Source organism: Varanus komodoensis, unplaced genomic scaffold, assembly GCF_004798865.1.
Source record: "Varanus komodoensis strain SLA01 unplaced genomic scaffold, ASM479886v1 scaffold1, whole genome shotgun sequence".
Taxonomy (NCBI): domain Eukaryota; kingdom Metazoa; phylum Chordata; class Lepidosauria; order Squamata; family Varanidae; genus Varanus; species Varanus komodoensis.
Genome location: NW_025335268.1, coordinates 67,680,425 through 67,706,332, shown reverse-complemented (window position 1 = coordinate 67,706,332; position 25,908 = coordinate 67,680,425). Strand labels below are relative to the sequence as shown.

Below are 25,908 nucleotides of genomic sequence, written 5' to 3'. Positions count from 1 at the left end.
AACACCTCTTTGTTCCCAACCCTCTTTCCTTTGCTACTGCTTGTACTTTCAGACCTAATCTTTCAGTGTGCTACAGAAGATAGAGTATAGACTGGGAAGAAGAAGATCTGGATTCTAGTCCCCATTCAGCCATGAAGCTCCCTGGAAGACTTCAGGTCAGACACTGGATTTCAACCTAAACTACCTCTCAAGCTTGTTATAAGGATAAAGTGTAGAAAAGGAATACTGTGTAAGTCTCCATGGATTCCTTGCCAAAACAGGTAGGCTATAAGTATAACAAATAAAATCTGGTTCAAGAGCAACAGACATCTGAAGGTGGTTTTCATCCTTCTCAGTGTCTATGTCACCAATAAATCCCACTTAATTAAATTAAGAAACGCTAAACATTTTATTGTAAGCCATCCAGAGATGAAAGTGATGGACAGCCTAGAAATATCCTAAATAAATGATGAATGTGGTATGAGCCAGTATGGTGTGGTGGTTAAGAGTACAGACCTGGTAATCAAGAGATTCAGGTTCTAGTTTCCACTCAGTCATAGAGCTCACTGGGTGACTTTGATCCAGTCACAAACTCTCAGCCCAACCTACCTCACAGGTTATTGTGGAATAAGATTGAGAGGAGGAGGAGGAGTTGTTTATCAAAAAGAAAAATGTGAGATAGAGATTAAATAAATAAATAAGAATAGTGTATTAATGACAAACCTCCCCCTTAGAGTTTAATTTTTTTGGAGCAGAACTATAACAAGAGACTCTGGCTTTAACAACAGGGAGTGAACCTTTCCTGCTAAAAGGCCAGTGATAGATGTCCTTTAACCACTATGAATTTTCCAGTCTGTCCAAGTAATTCCCTTCTGCCCCAGATTCAACTAAAGATCTTCTGCCCCAGCACTTCAGACCCTCTGGTTAACATCTTCCTTCCCTATTAATGCTAGAAATGAAATATGAATTGTTCCCACTAACAAAAGCTCTAACAACACTCTAACAAATGCTTCTGTGGTATTTGCCATAAAATGGCTAGAGCCACACAAAACAACAAACAGAACTATTAGGCTACAAAAAAGAAATAAAGGTATTTCTCTCCACTGAGAGCTCTCTATTGTCCCAGCATTAAGGATCAACACTGAAGCTAGCTTTGGATCAGATTTCAAAAGTTCAGGCAAAAATGGGACCCAACATTATTTTTTTTTAATAAATGTGGGCAGCCACTTACCTCCAATGTTGTCATAACTTTGCTGACTTCTGCAATTTGTTTAGAAAAATCTCCATCTATGATAAAGCATATTATAGCTTTATACTCCTGGAAATATTTCCTTAGAGAGGAGACAGAATTCCGTAATTGGAATATAGATAGTATTTGGAAACCCAGCAGTCTAATAATATCTATTAGGGTGGAAAGGTGAAAAATATTTGACAAATATTTCCTCTGCTTTATCAGATAAACAAGTATTTGTCCACAAACCTATGCCTATGGACAGCAAGTGCCTTAAATCAGCCTTGGACAGCCATTGCCCTTACCCACAATAGTCTATTTGAGGAAAAGCACACAAAAGGCACATTATTTTCTCTCACTGGCTATCTCAGTACCTAATTTGCCCAACTGCATAAAAAGATGAGAAGAAAGCCTCATTAGGCCAGCCTGGCTGTTCTCCTAGCAAAGGATCCCAGAAGGTACAAGTCCACAATATATATCTCCACCTACATTAAATGTACGTTGGCATACAGTTAAATTTGGCATATGTTTCTAGAAAAACTACTACAATTTTAAAAATGATGCTGTTTATTGCAAACATTCCAATAATCCATTAACTAAGTGCTTCCAATTTCTTATTGCCAATTCCTTTCAAGCAAATAAACTGCAGACTGAACTGAGTTTTCCCCCAGCCAGTTCATCACTGGCTTCAAACTTAGCACAGGAAATTATAGGTATCGTCTAAATTATTTTGAATGTCAATGTTATTTGCTCGCAACTAACACGATATGGTGATGAAATGGTGACTTAACATCCAGGTATTTAATATGGAACTTTGCATATATCTGGACTGCCAGATCAAGTTTCCATCATCAGATGAGGGAACTTAAATGACAGTATGGACTCTCAATTAGACTCTTCATTGCCTACTTTTTTTTGTAACATCTTGTCTTAATAAAGGAGCTAGAAATCTAGAAAACTTGGATTTTTCTGTGGCTCCTGTGTTGGCCTACACAGTGGCCCGGTCTGGATCAATCCTTCCCGTCATGGTTAACAAACTAGGGGTACACAAGTGAGTGTGTTGGTTCCTATGTCATTCTGCTCTCATGGTGTGTTAACTATGTGTTATTTAACAGTGAATCAACTCAGAATGCATGGATTTCCACTTCATCCCAACAAACAAAAGCAGTTTTCAGAAGCAGAAATGGCAAGAAGTGCATGTGTACTTACTTGCCAATCCTTGAGTAAAGCTGCTCAGGAATTGCTCATGACATCCAAGTCAAGTCATTTATATAAATGACCATTAGGTGGCTTTTAACATACCATCAAGATATTTCAGGGATAAAGAGTCTAATAAATTTAAATCTAAATTTAGTTTAATAGTTCCTAATGGAAGGTGCCATATAGACCTAGATGTGCATTTGCCTTGCCCCCTGACAGAAGGAAACATGTATTATTGCCACTGTTCACTAATCTCTTTCCCAGAGTGACTATATTTCTCAGAGGAGAAAGTCATTCAAGACATATCTGTGTAAACCATTGCAAGTTTTTGTGGTATAGAGGGAAAGTGGTGGGTCCTAAGGACTTACACGCTACTTACTAGTACATTCTAGTAAATTCTTTCAAGTAAATCCTGGCTAAATGGTCTAAACAGACAAAGGGAAACAGATCAGGTTTTAAAAGAATGTATATTTTTAAAGTACCATGCCAGTGAATGAAAAAACTCATGATTTCTGTATTCACCAGTTAGAAAGGAACATATACATCTTTCATATGTATTAATTATACCAGGAAACATAAAAAAATAGTTGGTTTCATTCCCAGGGGATTTTAATAAACATGACAAAAGTAAGATCTAGAAATTTTATTTATTTTTCGATTTATATCCTGCCTTTTCCTACAAAAGGCTCAAGACAGCTTACATCTCCTCCTCCATCTTATCCCCACAACAACAACCCTGTGAGGTAGGTTGGGCTGAGAGTCTGTGACTGGCTCAAACTCACCCAGCTGGCTCCATGGCTGAGCAGGGACTAGAACCCAGATCGTCTGAGTCCCAGTCCCATGCTCTTAACCACTACACCATTAGATGGTATAGGTAGGATCTGCAACAGCATATAAGCTGCACTCAACAGAGTTCTTACTCCAATTTATAGCCACCCAACTGTCCCTTTCCCCAGCTTTTTCTGTCTTCTTCCCCCCACACCCCTATGCCAAGAATGAGTCAGCTTTCCTGGCCTACTCAAGCATCACTGGGCTGTTTTCCAGGACACCTGCAATGTTAGAATTTTTTAAATGATCATATATCTGCAAAGCATAGGGCTACCCAGATCTGCCAGTATCTCCCCTCTTATGCAAGGTTAGTGCTGTTTTGGCTACACAAGGCATAGCATTCAGATATCTGGATTTGCTATTATTATATATGTGCTATTTGAATGGTTATAAATACTTTTGAGACACCTCAATGGTTCTTCAGGGTCATCGGGCAAAAGCCTTCTATACTTGTAATTACATAGGTAAAATGTCTGCTTCTTAAGCACTTTAATTTAAAACTTAAGAGCACAGCCCCTCTCTTAAGCCTACTAATCACTTTTCTAAGTGTTGCATTGAGCAAAACAAGAACATGGACAAATTTGCTTAGTAGCTACCTACATTTAAATATTACAATCCCATTATTTATTTGATAGGTCACTTCACAACTGAAAACATTTAGATTTATAAAGGACAACTTAAACTGTGTTAACTTTCTTGTGCACAATGCTCCCAACATCTGTCCTATCCCATCATTAAACTAATGTGAATTGAAAAACTTGGTCAGAAGTCACATCTAGCCTGAAAACAGAAAGCTGGATGAGTACCAGTATAACTAATTCTAATGGCTAGTTAATAGTCCCCCTACTCTTCAGATGAATGAAAGAACCAGAAGTAGCAGCAGCTACTGGTTTAAGTATATGTTTTGGTATATTTACTAGTAGTGCTAAAGATAGGTGTAACTAAAACCCATTCTAATGTGATTTTTCAGCCTCATTCCTTGGGTTGATGAGAGAATTAAGAACAACCCTATGCATCTGTTCAGTAAGAGACCCAAGAAATCTTGAGTGATATTTGCCAGCTGAGTCAGAAAGGACCATGATTAATGTCCAAAGAAGGGGTAGAAAAATGGAATCAAGTCAGGAGCTCTGTTTGAGGCTTTAGAATTGGTCAAAATGCATAACATGCTAGTGTACTGTATGCTACCCTGTAGCTGAAACCAATGATGGCAAATGGCCACTTGGTCTGCTACCAGTGCAGAGTCTAGGTCTCCGGTATTACCATGAAAGTATTCTTTACCCTTTTTAAAATATCAGCAGGTATGCCTATATAGAGTAATGGAAGGGATGATGAATCAGCCTACAAAGTGTAAAGCTCTTGGTTTCACTGATTTGCACAATATTTTATTACATAGAGAGCGGAAAACTGGTAATGCAACAAATGCACTTGGACATTCATTGCTTTCTGTATTAAGAAAGACACAGATTATGGCTGTGTGTATCAGATATTAGGCTTACTTTGTCTTAGTGACTTTTCTATGGCAATATCATGTGCATGTTTTTATTATTATTTCTTGTATTAAGCCCCCATTCATGCAAGTGTTTTAATAAAATAAAAGTCCTGTCATACAATACAAAATTACTCCTCCCTGTCCAATTCACAGAGACTGCTTTTGGTCTATTTCATGTGATATGAAGCCAAATTGTCCTTGGTTTGAGGCAACAATCACAACCACAGCTTACCAGTTAGATCTCCATTTTGTTACTCCTGAAAGTTAAGGAAACAGTTAAATGAGACATTGCAAAGAAAACGACTAAGCAGAAACCATTGTATTTTCAGCATGTGCCCATGGAGAAGAACAAAGCAAGCTATTGAATTTACATCGTCTTTCCATAATCATTGCCTCTTTTTGGTTGCACTTTACTCATCCTAGCTACAGCAGCTGCAACTGTAATTTCTTCTGGACCTCTAATTTCAAACAACAGTTTATGGAAAGAATAATTGTGAAGAATTATTTACAGAGCCTCCAAAATATCCATTTGCCTGATCTGGATTGTCTCTTTCATGAATAATCCACCTTTAATATTGTGCAGAGTTGTATCATAGGTTAATATAGCATGAAGATGCCTTTAGAGGATGGCAGAAACAAAAAAGCACAAGTGAGAATGAATTAAGAATTAAGTCCCCAACTGTCACAAGTGCATTCTGTCCATATTTCAATGATAAAATGCTCCCCAGAATTCAAGGTTTGGCTTCAGCAGCCAACATACTTGGCTAAATGGCAAGACCCATAGGGCAGGACATATCAGGGCTAACACTGGCATACTGTTTAAGACTTTTTTAAAATGCTGTAGGGCACAGTCCTATACATGTTTAGACAGAGATAAGTACTATAAATCCCAGAAATCTCCAGGCTTCCATGCATAAGATTGTGTCCTTAATTGCTTTATGTTGCTTATATGCCAGCCACATATAGGGCAAGCACTGAACTATGTGATTGCAGCCACTGCAATATTTATTTTCCCCAGTGCAATTCAGTAGTTCTCCTACTAGTGCTAGACTATTTAAAACATTATTATATTAATTTGTTAAGATTCTTGCCTGGGTGAGTTTGCAGCTACTAGAATGGCGAAGGCAATGCTGGGGAACACTGACCCAGACACTTTGCCCTGGGTTTTTCCAAACTAGGTTTTGCCATCTTGCTATGCCTGGTTTGCTTTCAGCAAATGATTTATTAAGCCTTTGATTTCTTAGTTTTACTGATAACATTTATTCTTAATATAGACATAACACACAGCATTAAACCTCATACTATCCTACAATATACATTACGCACACATACACACACACTAGCAAAAGCTATGTAAGCACTGAGAAAAAATGAGCACTGTATATCTAGCCCAAATGCAATGTCCAAATGTACAGATTTGCAGAAAAGTCACAAACTATTGAAATCACCACAGCTTCTTTCCTCTGGTAATTTTATATTCTTGAATAAAGTATTGTATTACTTAGATTCAAAGACTATCACTACACAACACACAGGAAACAAAATAATCTGTTTAAAATGCACATTAGTGTATGATTATGAAATAATGAGTTTTAATTGCATTAAATTCATATGCTCAGATCTAGAGTACAATTCCGAATGCTAAATTTCACCATGCTCAATTTTGCCAGAATAAATTTATTTTCAACAAGCAAAAAGTTAATTTGGAAAGAAAAAAAATGTAACATTCCACTTTCATTGCCAAAAGCATCATATTCAGAAAGGTACATTAGGAAAACAGTCCTACAGCCCCTGGATGAATGGAAGCAGGAGTCTGAAAATGAACCACACCACATCATCACCAAAAGCCAGGAAGAACCACATCAACTGCCTCTTCACGTTGGAAAACTGACTTTGGGAAGTGAGGAAAGGGTTCCACAATGCAATCTGAGCCTCTTGCAGCCTTCTTCGCTCCCCCTCTGAAGTGCCCTTAGTAAAAGTCTGAAAAGGCCATTTGGCAAAAAAATAAAAATAAAAATCAATGACTGGAGTGAAGAAAGAGAAACATCACCTCCACTACCTTGATGGCTTCAACCCATCAGGGAACAGGAATCTCAGAAGACTCTGAGTTCAAAGACTTCAAGCAGTAAGATCACAGTCCACAGGATTATGCCCTAAAGGGAGGTGCTTATAAATGGAATCTTTTAAGAATAAAATTACATTTTAGGACAGACTGTCTGCAAGCCAGTGTGGGGCAGTGGTTACAAGTTCAGATTAGGACTGGGAAGCTCCTATGACTGGGTGACCCTGAGCCAGTCACTGCCTTTCTATTTAGTGTATGTATGTATGTCTAATGTATGAAAGACTTGCGTATTTCAGTCTAATGTATGTCTAAGGGCAAGATAAAATGTTGGGAGAGGGAGTGATCATGTGTGCAACCATAAGCTACTTGGATGAAGGATGTAAACATAATATATGAACAAATTAATACTTGTGTGTACCAGATCTAGGAAATTACCCAGAGATTAGTAATTAGTAATGCTCCATGCCTGATCATCTTGGAGGAATTGTATGAATTTTCCAAAACTCAAAAGAAGTAATTCTAGCCCATGTCAAAAATTATAAAACAATGCCAGTTCAACAATCAGCATCATACACACATTGGTCACAGGTGGGCAATAAAGTCCTGGATTAATAAGTCTAGATGTGTATATGTGTTCTGTACCATAAAGGGAAGAGCGACGCAGCAGGAAATGGCTGGATAGGAGTTCATGGCACTCATGCAGACCCTGCCTTATTAAAGCAGGATTTATGATTTAGCACGACATTCAATCTGCATCATTAACCTGTACTGCTGACTTGTTAAGGGGTTACAACTGCACAGATACAATGGACACAATGAATCAACTGACTTCTCTCAAAAATAGAAAGCTATCAATATGCACGGTGATCTACAGTACAACAAAACCTAAAAAAGTAAGGTCCCTGCCATTATGGTTTTACACTCTAAAATTGGGTAGCAGACTGCAAAGGGTTCTATTTATTCATTTTTATTTATATACTGCTCCAAATCTAAGCAAATTCAAGAACAGCGGGGAATAAAAGGCATAAAACACCATTTTAATGATTTAATAACAAAACAATATTTTAGAAACCATGGTAGGTCAACTAAAGAAAGTTTGTTGACATAAGGATGCCTTCAAGAGGTTCTGAAAGCAACTTAATAGTGATGGTTGGCTGACCTCCATTGGCAGAAAATCCTACAGAGAGAAGGCCTCCACACTACAGACTGCATTCTCAGTGGGCTCAAACTGGCCATAGGTCCATGAGGAACTACCAAGAGAACGTCCTCTGATGACCTCAGTGACTGGGCAAGTTGAAAGTGTTCTCTCATGTGACCTGGTTCCGGCTTGTTTAGGGCTTTATGTACTAATTGCAAATTCTTAAAACTGGACTGGAAGGGAACAGACAGCTGTTACAGTTCCATCCGCAAAGGAGCTGCTTGTGAAAAGAGGCAGCTCCTGACAACAGCTGGACTGCTGCATTCTGCACTAGCTCCAGCTTAAAGGCAGCCCCACATGAAATGGACTGTAGAACTTGCATAGCTTCACCTGATTCAGACGATACACAGCTCTATCTCTTTGTGACATACTGATGACATTTGTTTCCAGATCTCCTAATGACCACTCCCAGCAGATCTTGAATTGCTTTGGGGACAAGATGGTAGTTGCAGAACCCTGCAGTTCAATTGTCAATTGGCTAACAAGTAATTATTCTCTGAAATCAACTCTGCAGGTACGACCAAAACTACTATAACACATAGCCTCCAGCGCCCAGCCCACAGAGTCAATCCAGGAGAATACCATGGTCAGTGGTATTAAAAGGTAATTAAGAAATAAAGATAGAACTGTCTCTGTTCCAATACAGATTTATCCATCTGATTTTGAATCAAAATTGGCTCAATTTATTAACCAGTTTGAAACCTAGGCTAAAACAGGTCTAAATAATCAGTATCTTCCAAAACTATCTACAGTTGCTTCACCATGCTCCTCACAGTTATCTGTGAAAGGGATATTTGCAACTGATCCATAATTGTCAAATACCATCAGGTTCAAAATGAGTTTCTTTAGGAGTGCAAAATTGCATCTTTAAGGATGGCAAGAACCACCCTTCACACAAAGATGAATTTACCATTCCCTGGAGCCACTCGGTCATAACCACTTAGCTAGCTTTTATTAGCCAGGAGATGCATGGTTAGGTACTTGCACAATGCAAGTACCTTATCCACATCATGAAGCTGCAGCAACTGAAACTGATCCCACAAAGCCAGGCAAATAATGGTGTTAGACTACTCCTCTCACAGCTCAGAGCACAGACCAAATCAAGGGAATACTGCACTTCATGTACTGAGTCAATGACAAACTGAGACAGCACCATGGTTGTCTTGTCCAGAGAGAGCCTCAGCATGGAACCACCGTCCTGAGCAATTCACACAGCACAATTGAGACTGCCTCTGTCAGTTTGGTCAGGTAGGCTGCAAGATGGCCTTCCTAAGCTACCTTTATGACCCAAATGATGGAAAGGAGAGGAAAATTTCCTGTTACGAACATCAATTTATGGCAATCTAGAACATAAATCTACAATACTAATGTTATTTTAGTCATGCTGTCATTTTTCCTGGTTGCTTACTGGATTTCTGAGCCATTCTGTCAGACTCACAAAGGGTGGAAATGCACAGATTCCAGTTACACAATATAAAATTAATAAATATAGGGCAAACCCTGTTGAAAAGAATCAACCCATGTTCAGTGATTAGTAGAAAAAATAGCATAATAGTGAAATAAATGGTGAAATATCCCAATAGAGGGATCCAAACAGCAGATGTCCCCAAAAGGTCAGTGTTTTCAACATGTTCATGAATGATCTAGCATTAGTAGTGAGAAGTTAAGTGGCCATGCTTATTTGTAACATATAATTTAAGGTAGATAAAACTGAAAGAGAGCAGGAATATATCTAGGAATATCTGGGAATTATTCCATGAAGCCAAATGGTAGGCAATTGAGGTCAGATAAAAGAAAGTTCTTCTTCCTACAGCTCACAGTTAAACTTGTGGAATTTTCTACCAGAGGATACCATGATGGCAATCATTTGGAAGACTTTAGAAGAAGCCTGAACAAATTCATGAAAGAGAAGGCTATCATAGGCTACTGTGCTCCAAGTATCAGAGACAATAGGTCTATGTATCATAGATGCTGGGGAAAATGAGTGTATTTATGTCCTACTTGTGCATTTCTACAAGCAACTGTTTTGCCACTACGTGAACAGTATAGTGGACTAGATGATCCAGATGATCCAGCAAGACTCTTATTTTATTTTTATGATGCTAGATAATTATGACAACAAGATCTGCAAAAGAAATAATCTATGTTGTATGGAAGTGTACATTCTTAAACTTCCAAAAGCAGCTGGATGCTACAATGCCATTCCACTGTAAAATTCCACATTTTCTTAACAGTAGTGTTTTGTCAGGAAATCTGCAGTAGTGTCTTGTCAGGAAATTCTCAAATTCTCAAATTCTTTTGATATACTGAATCTATGTTATGCTTTTCTGAAATGAAAATAAAAGTTGGTTTGCCTTTGAGTAAGCCCTAAAATACATTCAATGTATCACAGAGGAGAAACTATGGAAAGCCAGCTGAACAGTGGAAATGTTCATGTTCCTGAATTACTGTTTGTGCATTCCTAAGCAGGTAGAACATAATTAAGAGCCAGACTGGTACCTACTACTAGAAATATCTAATAGTCAACACAGAATATATCTCAGATATATAAAGCTATAGGGTCACTTGGACTATGGGTTGTGGTGCTGATATGCTGAAAGATCACATAGCAGAAAAAATGGATATGTTGCAATTCCAATGCCTAGGACAGCAGTGTGTTCTACTGGAAAAAAATATCCCAAGTAGTTTGGAAGAAGTGATGGTATATACTGATGGGGGTTTATTGAAATTCAGGATACTAGTAAAGCTAAAATGACAACCCAATTTTATGACAAAACAGCAATGTTAATAGTCTCTAATCTGTTTGTTTACTTCTTTTCTCAGTAAAAACAGACATGGTGAAAACATGTGATGTAGCTGAAAGAATATGACCATTTTTCTTTCTAGAGAGGGTATTAAGGAAAAATGAAAGCGGGAAGAAAGAACACAAATCTTCAAGTGCTCACATCAATAACTGATAGGAACACATTATTTACCATGTAAGCTATAAAGAAGGAACAAATGCAATTGTGACAGCAATTACAATAATTTCTGCATATATGAATTGCAAGAACTGCAAGCAAAATCTCTCTGCATTTGTCATAATTTCTATTCAAGGAAAATGGGTAGTGTGGCACCCACATAAATGGACTCTACTGCAACTGAAGCTGCTATTTAAAAATAAAATCCAAGAAAACTGAGCTTTTATATTGTTATATGTATTTATATATTATTTCACAATATCACTGTGCAACCCAGTTTATGCGCTTTCTTCCCTTTAACTCACAACTTTGCGATAAAACAAAGATTACATTATCATGCTTATTTAGCTGCTGTTTTCCTAAGGTAAAGTTGAAGGGTAAAAAACATATTTTATTTTAAAAGCAAAAGCACAATGCCTTCTGAATGACAAAGTAATGTGTAATATTTAGGTTTCTGCAGCTTAGATTTTTTAATATAATAAAATATACACAGAGGTTTGAGAAGGAATATTTCACCACCCACTATGCATGTCAGAGGACAAAAACCTTCCTAGGTTGAAGGCCTATCAACATTTGCAAGCAAATGTCATGGAAACCAAAGCTCTCTCCATGGTAACATCATCCCTGGAACAGTATCTAGCCACAACAACATTGAACAAACTGTGACCTTGTCTTTGAGTATAATACTGGTTTTTCTTCTACAAATTACTCAGTATTTAACATACCTGACCATAGTAAATATTTAATCAATTAATAATGCTTTCAAATGCCCACTTTTTCAATAAAAGCTTAATATACATAAGAGAAAATGGACTAACTGTATGCAAAGTCCAGAGTAAACAATGCTAGCCATTGACAATTGCTATTAGGTATCTCACCAAAGCTTTGATAAAAATGTTTGTTCTACCCATATAGCATCCCACCTACTTGACAAGCCAAAGCTATATATGTCACAATTCTGTGAGACTATGATACAACAGGAGACAGAGTAATCAGCCTCCAGGATCCTCAGCATTCTTTTATTCTTCTATTTAAGCCAAGTATCTAGCTGTCACAGATGCTAGATATTTTCAAACCTGTAAGGCTAATGCTTGCTAAAATTTCAGAAACCAAAGAGATGAGTAAATAAGGGTCAAGGTCACATATTAGTGTTCCTCTCATGACTAGCAAAATCAGAATTATGCAAAAGATCAAAAATTGCAAAGATAAAGAATTTTCAGTTTGCATAATTTGTGCACATCACAGAAGCCAGTGTCGGCTTAGAATTCTCCTAACCACATCAGTTTTAAAGATATGTAAGATGAAATACAAATAGTTCTGTCAGTGCTATTGTTCCAAGGATGCAAAGAAATATGACTTTTGTAGACATGAATTGTCATCTACTACTGAAAAGCACACTTACCTCTAAAACCCTTTGAAGCAACAAAAACATTTAGTTTATATATTTATATATTTCTTCTATTAAAAACATCAAGGCAGCTTGCAAAAGAAATCTGTATAGAAAAACTAACTCAGTATGGAGGAGGTAAAAGCTTATTCAGTGATTTATGACAACTTTAGCGCCCTTTTATTTGCAAAATATTCACAATCTGCTTAGGAATTCCTCAAACAGCCATCCAAATGTATAGCTAAAAGTCTGAATACTTTAGCTAAGAACTGATGTCAAATATTACAAATCTGAATTGCCTGTGCTCTGCATGGTACAGCCACAAAACTATACTCTAATTCTGATCTGTAACCACAAGTGCAATTATGATGTATACGTATTTGATATGGTATTTTTATGTTGGATACAATCCTCTCAATTTGACCATAATTTCAGCTGAAATTCTTCAGACTGTATAATAGGTTCAAATAAAAACAAAAGTTACAAATAAGTATAAAAGAAGTTGAAGTATAAATGCAAGTACAAGTTGCTTATTGCAGTTTAACTGACCACTTGCAGATAATAAATTAATTCTAAGTTCACTATAATTTACATTACCACTCAAAACACAAAATCCTTTGAGTAGCTACTCAGGTTTATAAAAGAAAATTTTCACATAAAGTAGCACCTGTAATTGTCCTTAATTGCAGATACTTATTAAAGTTGTTCTCTGAAGAGTAAAAGATGGCAGGGGAACTGCATTTTATGTCTTGATTTAATATTGTAAGAGGGCTGCCCCACACACCAAAAAACAAAGGCTGGACACAGACTAATGTCTAATGTGTTAACAATACCAATCAAAAAAGGTAGGTGAATTTTAATCCCATGCAAAGCACAGATGAGGGAAATAATGTGCCTCAAATGGATCCACTCTTCACACATTAATCACTTTTGAGAAGTACTTTGGTGTGTGTGTTGAAGGCACACGAACAAATGGAAAGCTGCGGAGTCTGGTAAGATAGTCCTGAAAGTCTACAGCATGGAAAGTCTCAATGCTTCCACAACCAACACTGTTTTTCAATATCACTGCAACTGCTCTTTCTTTGCTAATAGGGTATTACTTGCCTTCCCCACTGCCTGCTTTGTATGGCTGGCTTTAGGGTGGACCTCTTCACAGGAAAGGGTGCCAAAGGTATGTGTCAGTACAGGACAATTAAAACTGGGTTGGGGCATCCATGGACCAAATGACATGTCAGAAGGCACGACCATTCCCTAATGTCATTTGGTCACCAGGAGACACACTGAGAAAATGTTCCTCTTGCCATGCTCACAGTGAGCAGGCTTTACTGCACATAAGGCTTCTCCTATTGGAAAAGGCTGCTGTGTAGCAATGCCATTTTACCTTCATCACATCCTCCTTCCAGACAGAGGACCTGGGCCAGGAGAAGCTGCCATGGTTGAGGTAGGGACTCGTGTGCAGGTATGCTACCCCACATACCTTCATCCTGTACTGACTATTATGGATGCTTCCAGTGCTTGGGGCTTAGAAACTACGGCTCTGAGGACAACCTCTGTAGGTCAGATTTAGAACATAATAAGACCTATGCTGACACAAACCAATGGTCTATCCAACCCAGTAGTCTTTTCACTCAGTAGAAAACCAGCTGCCCACAGGATCCACGAGCAGGATATGAGTGCAACAGCACTCTCCTGCAACTTCCTCAGCAACTGGTATACAAAGTCCCACCACCTCTAATTATTTTATTTATTTATTTATTTATTAAAACATTTTTATGCCGCCCCATTCGCTGAAGCCTCGGGGCGGCTTAATTAGGCCCATGAGTCGGAGATTCTTGTGCTGCCAGGTCTTCACACTCTAGATATCTGAGCTCCAGAAAGTAAACTACAGCTGTAGTGAACCATGACATTAAGTGGCAGAAGGTATGAAAGACAAGGTCTGCTGGTGGAATACCAACTGGCCCCAGAAATCAAGTAAATGACCAGGACTCTGTGAGTGTGTATTGTGTATATGTACGGTGCAAGAGGTTTATAGGATGTCACAGACAAGTTCATCCAAAAAGCAATCTGGGTCAAGCAAGAGTCAGCTACGTTATCTAAGACACATGTGTGCCTATGGGGGAGTTCCACCTAGACTGTTGCCTGTTTGGCATTTCAATATCAATTTGCTAGTTTGATCCTTTTGGAAGTTTTTACCACACTTGTTCGTTCTAACTACTCTAAACAGCTGCACCATTTCTGATGAGAACCTACATGTGAACCTGTGCTCTTTCACAAGATTATGGCGTTCACAAAACTATATACTCTGAATCTGAGCTCTCTTTTCTTCTCACTTTTGCTGCTGTAAGAGCACAGATTCTCCATAACGCTAGGCTGAAATCATGCCAGCTATATGTCAATGGCTAGCTTGTTGGAGCTATAGGATCAAAGCCCATAAGGGCGCTTGAGAAAATGGGTTAATATGGATGAGATAGCACGAATAGTATCTAGAATGCTTGCACAAAAACCAGACTGTGATGGATATATATTCATAGCTACAGAAAAAGTAGCTGTAAGAGTCAGTAGTACTTGCAAAAGACTGACAGATTGCTCTTTACAAAAGGACAACCTAAAAACAATTTGTGAGAGCTAAACTGCCGTGAGAAGTAGCTAATTTGATAGGTAATGCATTTAATGGTTTTTGGGTTTTTTTCTGAAAGAACGAGGCACAGAAGTATATGGCTACCAATAAAGTTTAAGATTTGGCCCCAGGTACTTACAAAAACAGGATTCTGGATAACATTAAACTCCCACCTCACATTAACAAAGCTAGACCATAAAATTTTACAATGCAAAATAAACATTAAAAGGGGTGAAACATATTATCTTTCTATAAAAATTAGCAACAACTCAACAGAAATGATGCAGCTATTTAGAGTGGTTAAAACAAACAAGTGTGGTAAAAACTTCCAAAAGGATCAAATGGGGCAAATTGATACTGAAATGGCAAACAGGGATCAATGTAAGCAAGTGGTGCAAAAAAAGACTGCAACTTAACAGATACACTGAAGTGAAGTGACAGAACAAGGAGGCAAGGGGAGAGGAGGGGGGATAACCCCTTATATTTGTATTCTAACCTATGGTATGACTATACTTGAAATACTATGTACAATTCTGGTCAAAGAGAGTTGGAAAAGGTGGAGAAAACTATCAGAAGACTAGAGCAACTCCCATGTAATATTAGTGCCTAGAATAACCCCATGAAGTGCAATGGTAGAAAATTCAGAAAAGACAAAAGAGGAAATACTTTGCATGGTGCACTGTTAAATTATGCCTCTGAATGCTAGTTGCTAGAATGGTATTATTGCACTCATGCCCTACCTGTGGACCTCTCATAGACAGAGAGTGCATTTGCTGTGTGAGAGGGGCACTGCTTGCACGGTGCATGAGCCACAATCCCTGGTGAGCACCCTGTGAACAGTGGGGACACTTGCCAGGGATTCAGACTCTGGGCCACTGAATAGTAGAGACTGGGGAGCCAAGACCAGGGAATCCGACAGGTGACTATCCTTGGGCAAATTCTTCACACATCCCTATTCAGGAATGCTGCTTTCTTTTTCTCAAGCTTTGCAGTCAAGTGCAACTAAAGCACACCTGCCTAAACAGTGACTCTTTTATCTATGAGAAAATCTCCTGCAGTGCAATCTGTGTGGTGTGACAGCAGCCCAGATAGCAGAAATGCCAAGAACCTGTTGCCTGATAACTTTGATGGAGCTGATCTGGAAACTGAGCTTGATGCAAGACCCACCGCCATGGCTGACCGGTGCACCAACGCCCGCTGAGGACGCTGCTGTCCCTGGGACAGACAGCGCCATCGCGGACCCGGGAGCTGGGACGCTGACGGCCTGCGGGCCCACCACCCAGCCGAGTGCGCCGCGGGCCCTGCTCCTGCGCCCCTCCTCCGGCATGGATGAGAGCCATGCCGCTCTGAGGATGGGGCACAGGGGAGGGACGATGTGGCCTTTAACTCGCCGGCAGCGACCAGGGCCGGCGGCCTAAGGGCGGTGGCGCCATTTGGGACCGTTCGGGGCCGAGCGGGGGCTGGGCTGGCCAGGGTCTTTGTTGTTGGCCGGCGGGCGAGATTGGTTAAATTGGCCGGCAGGGATTGTGGGGGTTGTTTTTAATCGTTTTTACGTGTTTTAATGTGTTTTAGTTGTTTTTAATGGATTCATTTCTGGCTTTGAGTATGGGGTTGCCTGGGGAGCGTGTGGGCGCCGCCACTGGGGTGGTCAAGGGCAATGGATGTTATGGCGTTGGGAGTTTAATGAGTCCGCGTAGAAGAAGGCAGGACAGATGGTTAACACCTGTTCCTCTTTCTGGTTACTCCCCCAGCCGGTGGGTTCCAGGTAGGCTTGTCAACCGCCCCCCGGGTCTGTTGGTGCTGCTGCTTAATGCCAGGTCGGTCCAAAATAAGTCATCACTCATCCACGAACTGATAGTGGATGAGGGAGCCGACCTGGCTTGCATTACAGAGACCTGGGCGGGAGGGGGGGATGTCTCTCTCTCTCAACTGTGCCCTCCCGGGTACCTGGTCCAGCACCGACCATGCCTGGAGGGAAGGGGAGGAGGGGGTCGCTTTGGTTTACCAAGCCTCTATTTCCCTCACGGGGCTTCCTGTCCTCTCGAGGCTGGGTCTAGAGCGCCTCTGCTTGGTGTTGGGAACCAAGACAGATCGGGGATTCTGTTGGTGTACCGTGCACACTTCTGCCCAACAGACTCCCTGCCTGAGCTGATGGAGATCATCTCGGATTTGGTGTTGAGGACTCCCAGGATGTTGGTCCTGGGGGACTTCAATCTCCATGCCGAGACGGTTCTGACTGGGGCGGCTCAGGACTTCATGGCCTCCATGGCGGCCATGGGGCTGTCTCAACACGTCATTGGCCCAACCCATGAACGTGGACACACTCTGGACCTGGTTGTCTCAATGGGGCAGGAAGAGGGTGATCTGAGGGTGAGGAACTTGTGTCTGACACCCCTGTCATGGTCAGATCACTTCCTCGTGAGCTTTGAGCTCGAGAGCGGCCTTTCCCTCTGTAAGGGTGTGGACCCGATTGTGCTGGTCCACCCCCGGAGCCGGATGGATCCAGATGGATTCCTGAAGGCCCTGGGAGATTTCCCGGTTGGTAAGGCTGGTGCTCCTGTCGATGCCCTGGTTGAACTATGGAATGGGGAAATGACCAGGGCTATTGACACGATCATTCCTAAGTGTCCTCTCCCACCTGGCAGAGCCCGTTCATCCCCTTGGTATACACCTGAACTACGGGCGATGAAGCGGGTTGGGAGACGTCTAGAGCATAGGTGGAGGAAATCATGTGATGAGTCTGACCGAACAGGCTTAAGAGCCCATTATCGGGCCTATGCTGTGGCAGTGAGGGCAGCGAAGAAGAAATTCTTCTCCGCTTCCATTGCCTCTTCACAATGCCATCCAGCGGAGCTCTTTCAGGTGGTACAGGGGCTGGTACATCCGGGCCCAAAGAAAGATCTCGTGCCACCCTTGAAGGCCCACTGTGACAACTTCGCCAAGCATTTCAGGGAGAAAATTGCTCAGATTCGTCATGAGCTGGACTCTACTAGTGAATCAGATTCTACTGGGGAGGTGCCAATGTTGCCATCTGGTCCACAATTGATGGATGAGTTTCAGTTGTTGCAGCCTGATGACATGGACAAGGTGCTTGGACAAGTACTTCCTACCACCTGCTTACTGGACCCTTGCCCATCCTGGCTACTCAAGCAAGCCAAGGAAGGGATTGGGACCTGGATCCTGGAGGTTGTCGACGCCACTCTAAGGGACGGCCGGGTACCTGCCCCTTTAAAGGAGGCGGTAGTCCGGCCAGTCCTAAAGAAGGCATCCCTGGATCCAGAGATGGCCACCAATTATAGACCGGTGGCCAACATCCCGTTCTTGGGCAAGGTGTTAGAGCGGGTGGTGGCGGGACAACTCCAAGCACTCTTGGATGAAACTGATTATCTGGACCCATTTCAGTCCGGCTTCAGACCCGGTTATGGTACTGAATCTGCCTTGGTCGCCCTGTATGATGACCTGTGCAGGGAGAGAGACGGAAAGTGCATCCCTGTTGGTTCTCCTGGACCTCTCAGCGGCTTTCGATACCTTCGACCATGGTATCCTTCTGAGTAGGCTAGCGGGATTGGGAGTAGGAGGCACTGTTTTGCATTGGTTCTGCTCCTATCTCAATGGCCGATTCCAGAAGGTAGTGCTGGGGGACTATGGCTCTGCACCATGGCAGTTATGCCATGGAGTTCCGGAGGGGTCCATTTTGTCCCCCTTGCTATTCAACATCTACATGAAACCACTGGGAGAGGTCATTAGGAGGTGTGGGCTGCGGAATCTTCAGTACACTGATGATACTCAGCTCTACCTCTCGTTTTCAACCAATCCAGGTGAGGCAGTGGCTGTACTGAACCGGTGCCTGGCCGAGGTAATGCGCTGGATGAAGGCCAATAAACTGAAGCTCAATCCAGACAAGACGGAGGTCCTGTTGGTGGGTGGTTCAGGCTTCAGGGTGTCCTGAATGGGGTTGCACTCCCTCTCAGGGACAAGGTTCGCAGCTTGGGAGTGCTCCTCAACCCAGAGCTGTCATTAGAAGCTCAAGTAACAGTGGTGGTGGGAAGCACTTTCCTCCAACTTCGGCTGATCCATCAGCTGCGTCCCTACCTGGGAAATGATTGCCTGATTGACAGTGACACATGCACTGGTAACTTCCTGATAATACTTCTGTAACATGTTCTACATGGAGCTGCCCTTGAAGACGGTCCGGATACTTCAATTGGTGCAAAATAGAGCTGCCAGGTTGCTGACGGGGGCTGGTTGTGCTCACATAACCCCAGTCCTCCGTCAGCTTCACTGGCTTCCCATTGAAGTCCGGACCCAATTCAAGGTGTTGGTTATCACCTATAAAGCCCTTAACGGCTTGGGACCTGGATATCTAAAGGAGTGCTTGCATCCATATATGCCCTCCCGCCCCAAGATCGGCAGCAGAGGCCCTTCTCCGGGAGTCCTCCATGAAAGATATTAGGAGGGTGAATACCCAGAGGAGGGTCTTCTCTGCGGTGGTGCCCTACCTATGGAATACGCTCCCCAGAGAGGTCCGCCTGGCGCCGTCGTTATTTGCTTTTCGGCGCCAGGCCAAGACCTTTTTATTCAAACGATATTTTAACTGTTAATTGTTGTTATTTCTTTATTATACACCTGCTGAGATGTATCCGGATTTTTAAACTTTATTCAATATTTATTCGTTTTATCTGTTTTGTAAGCCGCCCCAAGGCTTGTTGCAAAGGGGGCAGCATAAAAATGTTTTTAAATAAAATAAATAAATAAATGTATTCTAGATCGTAAAGAGAAGGAGAAACCCCCCAGACTGAAAGACTGTTCCACCCTGGAATCACTGGAGTATGTCTGGATTAAAACTGAAGGGATATTTCATAGTTTCCAATGGTGACTGGCCATGAGCTGAATCTGTTGCACAAGCAGCTCTCACCACTTACACAGGAACAAGCTGAAATGAGAAGAAGTCCTTGTGTCTGAAAAGGGGGACACTAGTGGAGCTCACATAAGGGAGGTCCACCAACCTTCCTCCTCCCAGAAACCAGTGTTTCTACTTATTCTGGGCTGCTTCCAGAATGACTTAAGAAGTATCATGCCAACTTACTAAAACAATTCTCATCTTGGTGGACTGAGATGCTTGTTCACAATACATTTATGATACGCCCTCTAAATATTTTTTTCTGAACTCTTCCTAGAACTAATATTTTATGTCTCTTCTAACAAAAAGAAAGGGTCCGATTGAGCAATGAATAAATATGTGAGAAAATATTGGTATCTGTAGCCTAATTCAGTTTTATACCTTCTGCCAAAATGTTTTTATGGTTATGCAATGACCCTGACTGCTTAGTCATGGTTAAGGAAGCAGAACAGCATACTTTTTTGTTAGTGAGGCAAAATTTTCCCAAGTAGGCACCAACATCTGTGGGAACCCACATCTGTGGGCACCAACATCAACCATGTTCATACCACCTAACTTAATTTGCAGCTATTTGCAAAGGCTTTAAAACCCATTCTAGAAGTTAAAGGTTAGGGAGGCAGCAGAAATATGCACCTGTAGAGGAAGGGGCCATGATCCTGCCACATGACCCCTTTACTGTGGAGCAATGGATCTTTAGTTTTGATGAACTTCATGTAGAAAAATAGATTTCATGCACAATGCCTATGCAGCAAGCCTTATAAAGATAAGATTTTCAGGGTCACAAGCAGCAAAATTCCACTTGACCCTTACCTTGATGGCAAAATGCTCCAACTACTGACAGAGCTATGGAAAAGAAAGCTGAAACAGTATTACTTGTTCAGTGGCAGCAACTGAACATGCAACAACTTTTTTCTGCAAAGCTATTTATATCCATGAATAAGCCCGCCCCCCGCCCCCAGACAATGAGAATTGCCAATAATTTACAAGTTATAATACCACTGAGAGCCTTACTATCAAAGAGGGGGGGGGAAGCACCAAATCTACAAGATTTAAATGTATCAAAGTATAAATGCAAATATGTACTATGGATACCACTACTGAGAATATGGGAAATACTGATGCGTAGTTTGTTGTACATGTTAAAATAAAATGTAGAAACAAGTTAATGACAGAGATTCAATATGGACAAGATGAAATAATTACAAGTTTGATTTTCACTTTGTGAACTACAATAATTCCACTGATAGCAGAAAAAGATTCTGCAAAATGACCCCCCTCCAAAAAACCTGATTATCAAACCCCAGCACATGAACATGCTTATTAAGAGCATTATAATTGCATTATTATGCTGAACAATGTATGAAATGTACCCAATTTATTAAAAATGCCCTGTTTATATTACAGGTGTTCACGGTCTTCACGTTTTCTTCCAACAGATCCCCAGATCAAGATCAATACATATTTGCATAGTATATAGCATAAGTGACTGCAAGCAGTAGGTATTACAATGATATTGGTATTAAACAATAATAATAATGCAAGAACATCTACTTCTAATCATGTTAAGCAGAGTCAAACCTTAGCTACACATACAGAGTTTCTAATTAATAATATTGAAAAATTTCTTGCCAGCTCACATAATGGTTTTTTTTTAAAAATCATGAAACATTAAGAGAGATCAGCAATTATACCCTAGGATATGGTTTAAGGGGAAAGGGTGATGAGGAGCAATATAAAACATAACCTTTTGGAAACATTTAATAGATTATTAACCAGCATGATCTGAAATGCACTTTTACTATGCTACAAAGTAATGAATTTGACCAAAACCAGTTGGAGTGGTATAAATGAATTTGAGCTAGCTGAGATTTTTAAAGGGCATTACAAAATATTTACAGTTTAAAGTTAACTTAGCCCTTAAAGTGCTAAAAATATTGCTTCTTCCTGAATCTGGATACAAAGAAAATATATTCAAAAGTGCCACAACAGATTGCATGCTTTTTACAGAATCAGTTGATATAGTATATCTAAGAGAAATCTTAAGTCAATGAAATTCCAAAATAATCCAAAGTGAAAAAAATATATTTTTTTCATATACTTTGAAACTAGGAAGTTACAGATAAAAACTTTTGTTTCTACTTCATCTTAATCTCTCTGTACTTGCTGTCACAAATCATTTTCAGAAAGCTTTATATCTAAAAGATGCTCTCTTCCATTTTCAGAGGGAAGCTTTATAATAGAAAATGTTATTTTCCCTTTTCAGAGGGAGTCAGTGTTTCTGTACAGTAAGTCAATTTTGCACAGATTGCTTGGTTAAATTTGCCACAACATCCTACAAAGACCTCCTGCCAAAGGTTATAATTTCTAAAGCAGCTAGGCTAAATAATTTTGTGATTATTGGACATTATGGTTTTTCCGACCAGTGCCAATTTTAAAAAAGAAAAATATTTTGGAAATGTGTGTTTTTGTTTTTATTTTTTTAAAAAGAAAGCCTGGAAGAAAGCCTTCTATATAAACTATGTAAGTTCAGACTGTGGACACATTCTACTCCAGTGCTGTAGAAGCCTGGGCAGTTATTATTAAACTAAACTGTGTTAACTTAAGCTTCCATATTGTTAAAGCATTTATACTGTTAATCTACCTATAGGTCACACAATGAACCTTTTGGGAACCATAAGATAGGTCCTTGTTCTCCTTACTGGGCAGTGGACAGCTGGTTCTGCTGTACAAGTGGGGTTCCTGTGATCATATGAGTACAACATGATTATTACCCACAGACTGGGCTCACACAGCACAAGAACCCAGTCCAAGATCAAGCACTGGTTCAATATGAGTTGTTGAACCATGGGCTGTTGCTGAAATGTGGATTGTGATGTTCGAATCCAGTCAAGCTAACAAATTGTGGTTTGTTATCTATGAACAATGTCAACAACAAATCATGGTTTAAAAAGTAGTTTATTAATGCTGATGGATTCAGGACAATGCAGTAACTCACACTTCAACAACAAACCATGGCTCCACGACAGCATACAGTCAACTCTTATTCAACCTTTCAGCATGTTATCCAAAGCCAGCCACTGACTGGGATCATACAACAAAATCCAGAGGTCCCTTGACTGAAAACGGCTAAAGCTGCTTAAACGCAGTTTGACTGAGTTCAGACAACACAGACTATCATGGGCTTGTCATGCTTTGTGATTGTGTACATCTAAGTAAAACACCAAAACAAACTGTAGTTGTATCTTACTGATGTCACTCCACAGGTGGAAAACTATCTGATCCAGCAAAAGCTTCTCTCAGTGGAAAAGGGATTAAGGCAACTTTTGATGATTTCCCACCTCTCTGGAATTCTTCACACCATCTCTTATAGTGTTCAAAGGGTCCTCCAGCCCATTGGAGCAGACTGGTTGGTACAGGCCTGTAGACTGAGAGAGGAATCACCTAAAACTGACTCCTCCTGCTGCTGACAGAAGCCTCCACTGAATCAAAGGGTATTTTGTAAGCAGAACTGGAGACAACTCACAAGGAATTAAGATATATCTTCTTCACAAATTGCCAAAAAAAAAAAAAAACAGCACCAGGTAAACCAAAAAGGTCATTTGACATTAGTAATTTGTACAGAAACTAGAACTTGATTCTATGACTACTTCTATTATTGTTGGAAAATATATTTTTACACTGATTTAAGCATAATAAACATATTTTGCATTAAACTAATTGAAAGCCACTGTAATGAAAACTAACAAGAGCAATATTACGATTATTGTATTTTTTGTATATAATTTACTTGTCCTGTTTTTCTGTACATTCAGAAAAATAACTGCCATATCAGAATGTGCACCATTCTTTCACCAGTAAACATGGTCTACCACTTTCTGTCAGAAATCAAAGTCAGAAATAATATAGTAACAGTATTTGTATATAGACATTCAGTGCCAGTTTTCACATTTAATCCTCTAACATATTTACTTAAAAGTCAACTGATATATTATCGATACGAATAAGAATTTAAAGGAATATGCTCATATTTATGGTCATTATATTAAGAGGTGCATGTAGGAAAATATGCAACTCCATTACATTTCTTGAAATTTTCACAATAATTAATCAAATTAACATAGGATACTGTATACAGAAGCTAACTGATTCTTCACTAAGCCAAGAAGAATAGATTTTAGAACAAATTAATTACTTTGCTTAAATATTTTTCTGGCAGTGAATGAAGAAATCTTCAATAGCAAAGTTGATGAACTTCCTCATCTAAAACACTATTAACTTTTCAATTTCAATTATTTTGACAATGATAAAAAGTTAAGTAATGGCAACTTACTCCTATAGGTTGAAAAATTAGTCCATCCATTTCATGACTGACTTCTCTAGCAAAGTTTCCCTCAAGAAGCTGTTAAAAAAACAAATGATTACTCAGTTTTACAATTATAAAGTAAAATAATGATGGAAAATATATGGCCTACACATATAAACATTCATATTACTGCAACATAGTCTTTCCTGGAAAAAAGTGTCTTCCAGTATCAATGAGTCACTTGATCATTAAAAGAAGTAGATAAGTTTAGAAAATGAACAATGAGAAGTATCTTTTCAAAAGAATTAAAGATAGCAATATATAGGGCCAGTTCATATACAACAATCCTCAGACAAGTTGTACTAAGGGCTTCATCCTAGGCCACCCTCTCCTGCTATGCATAAGCACAGTATAAAATAAGCCGCCCTGGCCAGATAAAACCAATAATGTTAACAGTTAAAATGCCGCTTGAATAAAAAGGTCTTCGCCTGGCGCCGAAAAACAAATAACGACGGCGCCAGGCGGACCTCTCTGGGGAGCGCGTTCCATAACTTAGGCACCACCGCAGAGAAAGCCCTCCTCCGAGTACCCACCCTCCTAATTTCTTTCATGGAGGGTTCCCGGAGAAGGGCCTCCCCCGCCGATCTCAAGGGGTGGCTGGGCATATATGGATCCAAGCGCTCCTTCAGGTAACCAGGACCCAAGCCGTTTAGGGCTTTATAGGTCATCACCAACACCTTGAATTGGGCCCGGACTTCAATGGGGAGCCAGTGAAGCTGACGGAGAACTGGAGTCATGTGAACACAACGCCCAGTCCCCGTCAGCAGCCTGGCAGCTCTGTTTTGAACCAGCTGAAGTATCCGGACCGTCTTCAAGGGTAGCCCCACGTAGAGCGCGTTACAGAAGTCGAGACGGGAAGTCACCAATGCATGTGTCACTGTTGCGAGGCAGTCATACTCCAGATAGGGGCGCAGCTGGTGGATCAGCCGAAGCTGGAGGAAAGCGCTCCTCGCCACTGCGGTCACCTGAGCTTCTAGTGAAAGCTCCGGGTCGAGGAGCACTCCCAAGCTGCGAACCTTGTCCCTAAGAGGGAGTGCAACCCCATTCAGAACAAGGTTCAGTTCACCCTCTCCAAAGCCAGAATCACCAACCAACAGGACCTCCGTCTTGTCTGGATTGAGCCTCAGTTTATTGGCCCTCATCCAGCCCATTACCTCGGCCAGGCACCGGTTCAGTACAGCCACTGCCTCACCTGGATTGGTGGAAAACGAGAGGTAGAGCTGGGTGTCATCAGCGTACTGATGGTTCCGCAGCCCACACCTCCTGATGACCTCTCCCAGCGGTTTCATGTAGATGTTGAACAGCAATGGGGACAGAATGGACCCCTGCGGCACTCCATGGCATAGCTGCCATGGCGCAGAGCCATAGTCCCCCAGCACCACCTTCTGGAACCGGCCATCAAGATAGGAGCGGAACCACTGCAAAGCAGTGCCTCCAACCCCCAATCCCGCAAGCCTGTCCAGAAGGATACCATGGTCGATGGTATCGAAAGCCGCTGAGAGGTCCAGGAGAACCAACAGGGACGCACTCCCCCTGTCTTTCTCCCTGCACAGGTCATCGTACAGGGCGACCAAGGCAGATTCAGTACCGTACCCGGGTCTGAAGCCGGACTGAAATGGGTCCAGATAATCAGTTTCATCCAAGAGTGCTTGGAGTTGTCCCGCCACCACTCGCTCTAACGCCTTGCCCAGAAA

At 40.9% G+C, this 25,908-nt stretch overlaps 1 protein-coding gene across 5 annotated transcripts in view; it reads right to left on the bottom strand.

Annotated features, from left to right (window-relative positions):
* The window catches only part of RNGTT (RNA guanylyltransferase and 5'-phosphatase), a 152,244-nt gene that overhangs the window by 33,729 nt on the left and 92,607 nt on the right, over positions 1-25,908 (bottom strand). For 3 of the 5 annotated variants that reach the window (XM_044427866.1, XM_044427889.1, XM_044427882.1), the window contains exon 12: positions 24,182-24,250. The exons of 1 other annotated variant lie outside the window; for it this stretch is intronic. In XM_044427866.1, the coding sequence (XP_044283801.1) occupies positions 24,182-24,250 (69 nt within the window). Of the gene's footprint in view, positions 1-3,617; positions 6,708-24,181; positions 24,251-25,908 lie in introns of those variants that run through there. One more of the 5 variants, XM_044427897.1, reaches the window with a different exon arrangement.